At 37.3% G+C, this 14,100-nt stretch overlaps 1 protein-coding gene across 2 annotated transcripts in view; it reads left to right on the top strand.

Moving 5' to 3' along the window:
• The window catches only part of LOC116100378 (bile salt sulfotransferase 1), a 31,002-nt gene that overhangs the window by 863 nt on the left and 16,039 nt on the right, over nt 1-14,100 (top strand). Inside the window, exons 2-4 of one of the 2 annotated variants that reach the window (XM_031384186.1) lie at nt 346-554; nt 2,857-2,983; nt 13,115-13,209. In XM_031384186.1, the coding sequence (XP_031240046.1) occupies nt 346-554; nt 2,857-2,983; nt 13,115-13,209 (431 nt within the window). The remainder of the gene's footprint in view (nt 1-345; nt 555-2,856; nt 2,984-13,114; nt 13,210-14,100) is intronic. The other variant, XM_031384187.1, reaches the window with a different exon arrangement.

The following is a 14,100-nucleotide window of genomic DNA, read 5'->3' as shown; positions in this document are numbered from 1 at the left end:
AAGGAGGTAGTCTCAGAGGGAAGATGTTATGATTATATCACTGTGAAATATCTGGGATAGTCAAATTCGTTTCACTCTATGTAGAATGTAGAATGATGGTGGAGGAGATATTCTATTGGCAGGTTGGTGTTTACTGAGTATAAGGATTCAGATTTGGAAAATTAAGTCTTGAGAATATGCTGAGTGAATATACTTTGTACTTATTCCACATTAACATTGTGAACACCACAAGTCTGTGTGCTTGAAAATGGGTACCACTCTAAATTGTATGGGTATATATTCTACTTGAGGCTTTTTCACAAGTACTGTTGAAATGAGTGACAGTCACTTCTCCTTGTCATTTAGGAACGAACTGGCTGATTGTGATTGTCTGCTTGATTCAGACCAAGGGAGATCCCAAGTGGATCCAATCTGTGCCCATTTGGGACCGCTCACCTTGGATAGAGTCTGATGTAGGATATACTGAGGTAATCAATAAGGAAGGACCACGACTCATGAGCTCCCATCTTCCCATCCATCTTTTCCCCAAGACTTTCTTCAGTTCCAAGGCCAAGGTCAGTGTCCAATGGTTGAGATTTTCTTTGGCCCAATACTCTTTGAACTTATTTTACCTGACAGGCCTTGGAGCACTTGCAGAAATGTGAAAGTGAGATTCTCATGCACTAGGTGATGCTGATTTTCTCCACCTCAGATTACATTAGAGTACCAGGATGTGGATGGACAATCACACAATGATCCTGGGCAGCTTTAATAAATAAAGTGAAATATCACACTGAAACATTCAGGAACTACATATCTAGGCCAAGCAGAGCTCAAACTCTAGTGTACAGTGGATATTACTATATTATAGTCATCAAAGTCAATGAGTCAATCCTAATTATAACTTATACCCCAAGCCCTGTGGGTGAATCACCTAAGACACAATTTCTTATAGGGTAAGCAACCTGACCAGGCATCAAGGTTCAAAGGTCAGTTGTACACACAATGTCTTCCTGTTTCTAGCTGTCTATTGCGATCAGTAGCCACAGGAATTTCCCATGAAACTGAAAAAGAATTACTAGAAGGAATCAGAGATGTCAAGGTTCTGATCTATCACAGCTCCTAGTTAGTAAGAAAGTTTTTTTGTAAATCTCTCCATTCAAAAAAGCTATAAATAGTTTATGCTAAAACTATGAAGACAAACTTAGAATAATCTCTCTTTAAAATGTCACAATGAATTTGTGACCATTCACATTTATTCATGTGTCTTATTTATATTTGGAACATATTTGGCTGAGGAAACTCAAGCCTTAAGAGATGAGTTCTATATTTCTCAGGCTCTGGCAGACCCTCTCCTGAGACAGCTATATCAGTCTCCTGTCAGCATGCACTCCTCAGCATCCACAATAGTGTCTGGGTTTGGTGTCTTTATGTGGGATGGATCCCCAGGTGGAGCAGTCTCTGGATGACTTTTCCTTTACTCTTTGCTCCACATTTTGTCTCCACATTTTTTCCTGTGAATATTTTCTTCACCCTTATAAAAACAACTGAAGCATCTACATTTGGTCTTCCTTCTTTTTACACTTCATATGGTCTGTGAATTGAATCTCTGGTATTTGAACTTTTAGACTAATATCCATTTGTCATCGAATATACATTGTACTTATTCCTTTGTGACTGAATCACCTCACTCAGGATGATAGTCTCAAGTTTCATGCATTTGCCTGTGAATTTCATGAAGTCATTGCTTTTAATGGCTGAGGAGTACTCCATTGTATAAATGTACCACATTTTCTGTATCCATTCCTCTGTTGAGAGACATCAGCATGCCAAGCCTAGTTATTTTCTGATATAGGAATCCCTGCACTACCCATGTACAAATGAATTCGATCTGAGGTGACTAGATTCAGATAGGTCAACTTCAGAGTCTCAGTAGAAATTTTTGAAGTTAAAATAAGATGAGTTCTAGAATAATTGGTACAAAATATAAAATTCCTTTTATTAAGAGAGATGGCTCAGTGGTTAAGGTCAGTAAATGATCTTCCAGAGGTACTGAGTTCAATCCCAGCAACCCCATATTGGCTCATGATCTTTTCTAATGGGATCTGATGGCTTCTGGTATATCTGAAGACAGCAAAACTGTACTCATATACATAAAATAAATAAATCTTTAAACAAGGAGTAATTTCTATTAATTTATTTCTTTTATGTTATGAAATTATAATAATAAAATATAAGTATGTACTTCATTTTCCCCTTCCCTATCTCCCTCCAAATCCATTGATATATCCTTCTTTTCACTCTTTCAAATCTATGGTTTCATTTTTCATTAATTCAGATTGCATAAATATATATGTACATATACATAAACATATACATATATATTCCTATATATACTTCTATGTTTATATATTCCTATATAGATATATATTAACATGTTTCTAATGCATACAACACATATTCATAAATAAATAAATAAATAATATATTCCTAAATAAATCTACATATTCTGAAATACTTCATTACATCCATCTCAGTCAGTACAATATTACTTGTATGTATATTTTACGGGCTGGATATTTGGTGTTGGATAACCAATTATTATTTTGATCTTTACAAGTGTCCAATCAGTCTGGTTTGGGTTTTCCTTTTTAAACTATTAATGAACTAGTCATTTTACTGTTCCATTTTTAAAAATCAAATAAAATTAGAAAATGGGAATTATGACTATAGATTTTTTCACTTCTATATATGTTTTGCTCAAATAAAAATAATAGTTTTTAGAAACCCTTGGATATATGACTATTTCATGTAAATTATTCCAGTTAAAAGGTGAGGAATAACTATTGAACTTCATTTACATTTTTTCCAATGAAGGTGATCTATATCATCAGAGATCCCAGAGATGTTCTTGTATCTGGTTATTTTTTCTGGAGAAAGACAAACCTTATAAAGAATCCAGACTCACTGGGAACTTATTTTGAGTGGTTTCTCAAAGGAAATGGTGAGTATACTGTGAAATATAGAAGATGGGGAAAACTCGGAGACATTTATTTCATTAATTAATTTATTTATTTATGTTATATCCCAATATTGAGCACCCTTCTTCAGGCTCAAAGTCCCCCTCCCACAGCTCTTTTCCCTACTCCTCTCTTCTCTGAGAAGTGGTAGGTGTGCCAAGGGTATCTTCCTATCATGACACATCAATTCTCTGCAAGACTTGGTGCATCCTCTCTCACTGATGCCAAACAAGGCAACCCAGGTAGGGGAATGGGATCCACAGACAGGAAAAAGATTCAGGGACAGCCCCAGGTCCAGATGTTGGGAGATCTGTATGAACATAAATCTGTACATCTGCTACATATGCACAGGGGCTGTAGATCTAGCTCATGGTAACTTTTATTTACTTATTTATTTTTGTTTTTTTGAGATAGGGTTTCTCTGTGTAGCCCTGGCTGTCCTGGAACTCACTCTGTAGACCAGGCTGGCCTCGAACTCAGAAATCCTCCTGCCTCTGCCTCCCAAGTACTGGGATTAAAGGCCTGTGCCACCACTGCCCGGCTCATGATAACTTTTTACTTGGTGGTTCAGTCTCTGAGAGTGATTAAAGGTCCAGGTTCGTTGACTCTGTTGGTCTTCATCTGGAGTTCTTAACCCCTTTGGGTCACTCAATACTTTCCCCCAAATCTTCTGCAAGACTCCCAGAGCTCTATCTAAGGTTTGGCTGTAAATTTCTACATCTGTTTTACTCAGCTGGTATATGGACCCTCTCAAAGTACAGTTATTCTAGGCTCTTGTCTGCAAGCATATCAGAGTAATAGTAACAGTATCATGGATTGTTTCTTGCCCATGGAATGTGTCTCAATTTTTGACAGTCATTGATTGCCCATTCTCTCCAACTCTGCTCCATCTTTGTTCCTGCGCATCTTGTAGGTAGTACACATTTGGAGCCAAAGGGCTTGTGGATGGGTTGCTGTTCTTATCCCTCCACTGGGAGTCATACTTGGCTATTGGAAGTGGCACTTCATGAGTCTCAGATAGAGTCACCACCATAGACCTCCTGGAGTCTCCCCCATCCCAAGTCTTAGAGAATTTTTAGAAAGAGACAAAGTGAAATATAGCTTAGGTTGGCCTTGAACTGTCTATACAGTGAGGGATGACCTTGAATAACAATTAGCCATATAATCTCTTTCAATGCTTTTGCTAATTACCTGCAACTACTCCTTTCTTATCCCTTCATATTTAGATTTTCTTTTCTTTTCCCAAGGCTTCATACATATTTTGTCTTTTGTTTTTTGACAATGGTCATTCTGACTGGAGTAAGATGGTCTCTCAAAGTAGTTTTTATTTGCATTTCCTTGTTGGCTAATAATACTGAAGAGTTTAAAAATTGGGGATGAGGCATTTGTTTTTCTCTTTTTGGTAGCACTCTTGGGTTCCATGTCATAGGTTTTGTTCCAGTTGTTTGTTTTCTAGATGTTGAATTTTTAAAAATTCTTTGTAAACTCTAGATACTTAACCTGGGAACATGTAACTCACAAAGGTTTTCACCCATTGTGTAGCCTGCATCTTCACATGACTAATGGGTTACATTGGTTTACAGAAGTCTTTTAATTGAGTAAGGACCTACTTGCTCAATATTGGCCTTGTTTTCTGAGTGGGATGAGTCTTATTCAGGAAGTCCTTACCTGTACCTATATACTACTTCTTCCTTTAGTGGTTTCATGAACTTGAGTCTTCTGTTAAGGTTCTTGATCCTCATGAAATTGGTGTTTGTGGTGTGCATGTGTCTGTCTGTCTGTGTCTATCTGTAGCTATCTTTCTGTTTCTGTATGTTTGAAGAATGAGGTATTAAGATCTAAACTCACTCTTCTACATATAACAATCCAATTTCCAAAGAAATTGTCTTTATCAAATGTATAGTTTTGTCATTTTGTCAAACATAACTTGTCATCAGTTATGTTAACATAGTGTTTTGGTATTCTATTTCATTAATATCTATGTTTGTTTTTGTAACAATGCAATGCTGTTTTCAATTACTATGTATTTGTAGTATAATTTGAAATGAGGTACTGTTTTTTCCAAGATCTGTTTGATTATAAGAGGGATTTTTTTGCTTTCATATGAATTTAGTATTGAATTTGGTTTTTTTTTTTTTGGAAATTTCATACATATATAAACTACATTCTGATTATTGAAGCCATTCACCCTCACTAATCTTCCTCTGTCTTCATTAACCTCCAATCCCTATAGTTCTCTTTTAAAACATTCATATCTCTTTATTTGTAACCCAATAGTATGAGCATGATTAGGATTTTCTGTGAGACTGTGGGGCTGAACAACCCATTGAAACCTAGTAGGGACCTCAGTTGGTATACAACTGAAGACAGTGGTTCCTATTACCCAGAATTCATCAGTATCTAGTACTTCAGGAAGGATTAGTGATGTTCCATGAATCTCCTCCCTAACCTGTGATTCACCATTGATAAATGCCAGTCTTGTGCAGACTCATTGAAAACACCTGCAGATGACTTTACTTGCTGCATTTACTCTGCCATGCTCATAAGCCAGCATTTTACAGTACTTCACTCTTTACTTTCCAGCTCCTACATTCATTCTACTCTCTCTTCTGTAATAATCTCTGGGTATGAGAGGTGGTTGCGTAATGTACAATAGTATATTAGGAATGAGCATCTAACCATTCTGTATGAATTTTAAGTATCTTTTTAATTCTGTAGATAATGACATTAAAATTTTGATTGTGATTGTGTTGCATATGTACACTGCTTTTGGTGGGATGACCATATTTTTTTAACATAAGTTCTCCTAGTCTTTGAGCAGAAGAAGATTTTCCATCTCTTAATGTCTGCCTCACTCTCTTAAGGTTTTCATTGTAGAGGATATATAACATCTTTCTTGTATTCATTTCTTTTCTATTCCTGTGATAAAACACAATGAACCAGGCAACATATAGAACGAATGTTTTGTTTGCAGCTTATGGTTCAAGAATGATAAGGTTATATCATTACTATGGCTGGAAGCATGACACCATCCAAGTAGACACAGTATTGGAGCAGCAACTGAGATCTCACATGTGAATCCATAAGCAGGAAGCAGAGAGATCACTTAATTTGGTGCCAGTCTTTTGGAACCTTAAATTTCACCTCCAGTGACATATTTCCTCAAGCAAGTTCACAGCTCATTATCCTCTTAAAAAATTCACCACTTGGGGACCAAGTATTCAAATTCCTGATATTTAAAGGGGACATTTCTTTCAAACAAGCAAATGTTGTTATACTTATTCTGGAATGTTTTCTTTGTTTTCCATTATGTATTGAATAGTTTCTTATTTAATAAAAGTTATAGCCTTTACCCATTTCCCCTGATATCCCCGTATCCAATCCCCTCCCTCTGTTTCTATGAGAGTGTTCCCCTACCATACACTCCTGCCTCTGCACTGTGGCATTCAACTACACTGGGGCATTGACTCTTCACGGGACAAAGGGCCTCTCCTCTGAATAATGCCCAACAAGGTCATCCTCTGCTTCATATGCAGCTGGCGACATGAGTCCCTCCATGTGCACTCTTTGCTTGGTGGTTTAGGACATGGGAGCTCTGGGGGATCTGGTTGGTAGATATTGTTATTCTTCCTATGGGAATACAAACATATTCAGCTACTTCAGTCTTTTACCTAACTTCTCCATTGTGGACCCCCTGCTCCAGTCAATGGTTAGCTACAAGCATTTGCCTCAGGTTTTGGCAGAGCCTCTCATGAGACAGCTGTATCAGGCTCCTGTCAGCCTGTACTTCTTGGCATCCACAATAGTGTCTGGGTTTAATGACTGTACATGTGATCAACTCCCAGGTGGGGCATTCTCTGCATGACCTTTCCTTCAGTCTGTGCTCCATACTTTTTCTCCATATTTCCAACTGTGGGTAATTGGTTCACCCTTCTAAAAAGCACTGAAGCATCCACATTACGGTCTTTCTTTTTCTTAGGCTTCATATGGCCTATGAATTGAATCATGATGTTCTGAACTTTAAGGCTAATATCCACTTAACAGCAAGTATACACTGTATTTGTACCTTTGTGACTGAATCGCCTCACTCGGGGTGATAGTCCCAAGTTCCATTGATTTGCCTGGGAGTTTCATGAAGTCATTGGGTTTTTTATAGATGAGTATTACTCCATTATGAAAATTTACCACATTTTCTGTATCCTCTCCTCTGTTGAAGGACATCTGACTTGATTCCAGCTTCTAGCTATTATAAATAAGGCCACTCTGAACACAGTGGAGCAGGTGTCCTTGTGATATGTTGGAGCATCTTTTGGGTATATACACAAGAGTGGTATAGCTGGGTCCTCAGGTAATACTATATCCAATGTTCTGATGAACAGCCACACTGATTTCCAGAATGGATGTACCTGTTTGCAATACCACCAAAAATGAAGTAGTGTCTCTCTCCCACATCCTTGCCAGCATCTTCTGTCACCTGAGTTTTTTATATTACCCATTCTGACTGGTGTGAGGTGGAATCTCAGGGTTGTTTTGATTTTATTTCCTTGACAACTAAGGATGTTGAACATTTCATTTCAGGCTTCTAGGCCATTCACTATTCCTCAGTTGAGAATTCTTTGTTTAGCTATGTTCCCCATTTTTAATAGGGTTATTGGGTTATCTGGAGTCTAACTCCTTGAGTTCTTTGTATATATTGGATAATATGCATCCATGGGGTGTGGGATTGGTAAAAATGTTTTCCCAATCTGTTAGTTGCTGTTTGTCTTATTGACAGCATCCTTTGCCTTACAGAAACTTTGCAATTTCATACGGTCTCATCTGTCAATTCTTGATCTTAGAGCATAAGCCATTAGTATTCTGTTTAGGAAAATTTCCCTGTGCCCATATGTTCCAGCTTCTGCCCCTTTTTCCTTTCATTTAGTTTCATTGTATCTGGTTTTATGTGGAGGTCCTTGATCCACTTGGACTTGAGCTTTGTACAAGAAGATAGAAATAGATCAACTTGCATTCTAAATGCCAGTTGAGCCAAGACAATTTGTTGAATATGCTGTCTTTTTGCCAGTGGATGGTTTTAGCTCCTTTGTCAAAGATCAAGTGACCATAAATGTGTTGGTTCATCTCTGGGTCTTCAGTTCTATTCTGTTGATCCACATGCCTCTCACTGTACCAATACCATACATATATTTTTATCACAATTGCTCTGTAGTATAGCTTAAGTTCAGGGATGATGATTACACAAATATTCTTTTATGGTGGGGAATTATTTTTACTATCCTAGGTTTTTTTGTTATTCCAGATGAATTTGCAAATTGCTTTTTGCTTTATCCAACTCCGTGAAGAATTGTGGTAGAATTATGATGGTGAATACATTGATTCTGTAGGTTGCTTTCTGCTGAAAGGTGTCCATTTTTACTATACTAATCCTGCCAATCCATGAACATGGGAAATCTTTCCATCTTTTGAGATCTTCTTTGGTTTCTTTCTTCAGAGATGAAGTTCTTGCTATACAGATATTTCACTTACTTAATAAGAGTCACACCACGTTACTTTATATTATTTGTGATTATTGTGAAGAGTGTTGTTTCCCTAATTTATTTCTCAACCTGTTTATTCTTTGTGTATAGGAAGATCATTGATTTGCTTGAGTTAATTTTATATCCAGCTACTTTACTGAAATTGTTTATCAGGTTTAGGAGTTCTCCAGTTAAGTTTTTGGGGTCACTTAAGTATACTATCATACTTTGAGCATGTAGTGGTGTTTTGACTTCTTCCTTTCCTATTTGTATCCTTTTGATCTCCTTTTGTTGTCTAATTGCTCTGGCTAGGAATTTGAGTACTATATTAGATAGGTAGAGAGAGAGTGGGCAGCCTTATCTAGTCCCTGATTTTAGTAGGATTACTTTAAGTTTCCCTCCATTTAGTTTGATGTTTAGTTTGGAATGCTGTATATTGCTTTTACTATGTTTAGGTATGGGCCTTGAATTCCTAATCTTTCTAAGTCTTTTATCATGAAGGGGTTTGGATTTTATCAAATAATTTCTCACCCACTAATGAGATCATCATGGGTTTTTTTTGCTTCAGTTTGTTTATATAGTGGATTATGTTAATGGATTTCTCTATATTGAACCATCCCTGCATCCATGGGATGAAACCTACTTGGTCATGATGGATGATCATTTTCATGTGTTCTTCGATTCACTTTGCAGGAATTTTATTGCATATTTTTGCATCGACATTCATAAGTGAAATTAGTATGAAGTTTTGTTTCTTTGTTAGGTCTTTGTGTGGTTTAGGTATCAAAGTAATTGTGGCTTCAGAGAATGAATTGGGTAGAGTACCTTATCTTTCTATTTTGTGACATAGTTTGAGGAATATTGTTATTAGGTCTTCTTTGAATATCTGATAAAACTCTGCACTAAACACATCTGGTCCTGTGCTTTCTTTGGTTGGGAGACTATTATGACTATTTATATTTCATTAGAATATATGGGAATGTTTAGATCATTTATCTGATATTGATTTAACTTTGGTACCTGGTACCTGTCTAGAAAATTGTCCGTCTCATCCAGGTTTTCCAGTTTTATTGAGTATAGGTTTTTGTTAGTAGGATCTCTTGGTTTTTTGTTGTTGTTGTTGTTGTTGTTGTTGTTTTTCCTCAGTTTCTGTTGTTATGTATCCCTTTTTATTTCTGACTTTGTTAATTAGAATACTGTCTCTGTATGTACCCTCTAGGTAGTCTGACTAAGGGTTTATCTATCTTATTGATTTTCTGAAAGAGCCAGCTCCTGGTTTGGTTGATTCTTTGTACAGTTCTTTTTGTTTACATTTGGTTGATTTCAGCTGTGAGTTTGATTATTTCCTACTGTGTACTCCTCTTGAGTGAATTTGCATCTTTTTATTTTAAAGTTTTCAGAAGTGCTGTCAAATTGCTGGTGTATACTCTCTCAAGTTTCTTTTTGGAGGCACTCAGAGCTAAGAGTTTTCCTCTTAGAACTACTTTCATTGTGTCCCATAAGTTTGGGTATGTTGTAGCTTCATTTTCATTAAACTCTAAAAAGTCTTTAATTAATTTATTTATTTCTTCCTTGACCAAGTTATCATTGAGTAGATTATTATTAAGCTTGCACATGTATGTGGGCTTTCTATTGCTTATGTTGTTATTAAGGACCAGCTGATCTGATGAGATCTGATAGAATCTGACAGGATGCAAAGAATTATTTAATCTTCTTGTATCTGTTGAGGCCTGTTTTGTGACTGATAATATGGTCAGTTTTGGAGAAGATACCATGAGGTGCTGAGAAGAAAGTATAATCTTTTGTTTTAGGATGAAATGTTCTGTAGGTATCTGTTAAATCCATTTGGTTCATAACTTCTGTTAGTTTCACCCAGCAATACCACTCCTGGGCATATACCCATAAGATGCTCCAAAATCAAATAAGGATACATGCTCCACTGTGTTCATAGAAGCATTATTTGTAATAGCCAGAAGCTGGAAAGAAACCACATGTCCTTCAACAGAGGAATGGATATAGAAAATGTGGTACATTTACACAATGGAGTATTATGCAGCTATTAAAAATGATGAACTCATAAAATTCTTAGGCAAATGGATAGGACTAGAAAATATCATCCTGAGTGAGGTAATCCAATCCCAAAAGAACACACATGGTATACACTTACTGATAAGTGGATAGTAGCCCCAAATCTCCAAATTTCCAGGATACAATTCACAGACCATAGGAAGCCTAATAAGAAGGAAGACCAAATTATGGGTGCTTTGGTCCTTTTTAGAAGGAAGACAAAATACTTATAGGAGCAAATGTGGAGATAAAGTGTTGACCAGAAACTGAAGGAAAGGCCACCCAGAGAATATCCCACCTGGGAATTTATCCCATATACAGTTACCAAACCCAGACACTAATATGAATGCCAAGAAATACATGATGAAAGGAGACTGAAATGGCTGTCTCCTAAGAGGCCGTTCCAGAGTCTTACAAATACAGAGGCAGATGTTCACAACCAACCATTGAACTGAGTGTGGGGTTCCCAATAGAAGAGTTAGAGAAAGGACTGAAGGAGTTGGAGGGCTTTACAACCCTATAAGAAGAACAATATCAACCAACTAGACCACTTCAAACTCCCAGGGACTAAATCATCAATAAAGGAATACACATGCCTCTAGCTGCTTATGTAGCAGAGGATGGTATTATCATGCCTCAATGGGAAGAGAGGTCCTTGGTCCTATGAAGGCTCAATAGATACCCCAGTATAGGAGAACTGAGGGTTGGGAAGTGGGAGTTGGTGTGTGGGTGGAGGAAGACACTCATAGAAGCAGGGGTAAGGAGGATGTGATTGGATGTTTCTGGGAGGGAGGGAAACCGGGAAAGGGGATATCATTTGAAATGTAAATGAAGAAAATATCCAGTAAAAATAAAATGAAATATATAAATGGAAAAATTTAAATAGTGAATATATCATGTTCTACCAGATTTCCCAGTGTGCACTCCAAAACACTATACATTCTCCAATATGACCATACTTCAACTTAATTTTTTTAAAATAATACAACCCACTGAGGCTAATTTGTGATGATTATATGTGCATGGATGTGGGGGTATCCATGTGGGCATGGGAAACTTAACAGTGGTCCTATATAAGAAGGATGTGGAAGTCTTTCACATCTAGCAGTTATCAATTGCAAATACATCTTCAATGAGGAGTGGGGATTCAGGACACCTACCCCAATACATCCTGGAGTAGCAACAGGCTTTATGTTATGGAGTTTTTCTATAAGAAAGCATTGCTGATATGAGTACATTTGTATAACAACCAATTCATGTTCAGAGGACAATCTTTATAGAGAAAATTTTCAAAGCACTCCACCCTATTCTCTACCTTTTACTTTCTACTTCCTGTTTCATCATATTTCCTGAGCCTTAGGTAGAGAATTATAGAAATAACATCAAGAACTGAGCACTCATAATTATACTGCACATTTTGATCACTTTTTGAGTCTCTGTCTTAACTAAAGTCAGATGCAAAAAATAATCTTTAACAAAGGCAAAGAAGACACAAGCCCCACGAATCCCAGGGGAGCTGCAGGGTGGCAGGGGCAGGATCCTCTCAGCATCCGAGTGACAGAGGGGGATCAGCGTCCTTCTCTGCCCCTTCCCTGCAAGTAGAGGGCCTACCTCCAGGGAACGCCTTAAGCCAGAGACTCAGGCGAGAGTCGCCATTTTCTCCCTGGTGAGTTCCTAAGACCGGAGGAGCTGGCCATGAGGCACAGGCCCCACGAGTCACAGGGGACTTGCAGGGTGGCAGGGACAGGACAAGCTATAGTCAGAGACACTAAGAACATCTAACACCAAAAACCAAGAGATGGAGAAAGGCAAATGCAAGAATCCTACCAACAGAAACCAAGACTACATGGCTTCATCAGAACCTAGTACTCCCACTGCAGCAAGTCCTGGATATCCCAAAACACCGGAAAAGCAAGAATTGGATATAAAATCATACCTCACAATGCTGATAGAGGAACTTAAGAAGGACATGAATACCTCCCATAAAGAAATACAGGAAAATACAGGTAAAGAGCTACAAGCCCTTAAAGAAGAAACAAAAAAATCCCATAAAGAATTACAGGAGATGACAAGTAAACAAGTAGAAGCACTTAAATAGCAAACTCAAAAATCCCTTAAGGAATTGCAGGAAAACACAAATAAACAGGTGAGGGAATTGAGTAAAACCATCCAGGACCTAAAAATGGAAGTTGAAACGATAAAGAAATCACAAAAAGAGACAACTCTGGAATGAGAAATCTTAGGTAAGACGTCAGGAAACATAGATGCAAGCATCACTACCAAAATACAAGAGATAGAAGAGAGAATCTCAGGGTCAGAAGATGACATAAACAACATTGAGAGAACAGTCAAAGAAAATGCAAAAAGCAAAAAGACCCTAAGCCAAAACATCCAGGAAATCCAGGACACAATGAGAAGACCAAATCTAAGGATAATAGGTGTAGAGATAATAGGTGTAGCTTTTAGAAGCTGAAGAAATAAACAGACTATGTGTTAATGCTTTGTAATTTATATTTTACATCTCCATGTACACAGTCTTATTTGGATCATGGTTTGAGCACATCCGTGGCTGGCTATCCATGAGAGAATGGGACAACTTCTTGGTACTGTACTATGAAGACATGAAAAAGGTGAGCATCAGTCTTACAGTCACCATTCAGTTAAGAACTAGAGTCAAGTAATGAGAAAGGTTACTGAGAACTGTGATATGTATCTTTGTTTATTTTGACCATTTAAAAGTTTTCTTTTACTAATTAAAATAATTTTTAAATGTAAATGTATTTTGATCATATTCACCTTCACCCCGAGGACTTACAGATCCTTTATGCCTCCTTACCCACCCACATTGAAAGTTCCTCCTAAAAGAAAATCTAGTACAATAATGAGCCTCCAAAATCAAGAAAAGAAAGTATTATAGACTGCAATATAAAATAATGTACTAGATAGTTGTGTGTCAAGATGTCAGAAGCCAGAAACACCTGTTAGGGAGCAACTTTCTTTTAATTAATTAATTTTTATTTATTTATTTATTTTACTTTGTTATTTTTTTTTTTTTTTTTTTTTTTTTTTGGTTTTTCAAGACAGGGTTTCTCTGTAGCCATGGCTGTCCTGGAACTCACTCTGTAGACAGGTTGCCCTCGAACTCAGAAATGAGCCTGCTTCTGCCTACAAAGTGCTGGGATTAAAGGCGTGTGCCACCACCACCTGGCTACTTTAATTATTTATTTGTTTATTTATGTCCTGTTTTACTTTGTTTTTTAATGTTACAGTGAAAATATTGGCAGTGTATGTTTTCTTTTTTTTGTTTTAGATATTTATTTACATGTAAATTACTCCGCAGTTTCCCCTCCAAAAAACAAAGAAACAAAAAAACAAAAACAAACCCCTGTTGCCTCCCCACTCCCAATGCCTACCACGCCACCCTCTGTCACTTATTTGGTCCTGGCATTCCCTTACACTGGGGCACAGAACTTTCACAGGGCCGAGGTCCTCTCCTCCTATTGATGATCGAATTTGCAGTC

The sequence above is a fragment of the Mastomys coucha genome, unplaced genomic scaffold (genome assembly GCF_008632895.1).
Source record: "Mastomys coucha isolate ucsf_1 unplaced genomic scaffold, UCSF_Mcou_1 pScaffold21, whole genome shotgun sequence".
Taxonomy (NCBI): Eukaryota; Metazoa; Chordata; class Mammalia; order Rodentia; family Muridae; genus Mastomys; species Mastomys coucha.
The sequence above is the reverse complement of the archived record's forward strand: the minus strand, read 5'-3'. Positions and strand labels throughout refer to the sequence as shown.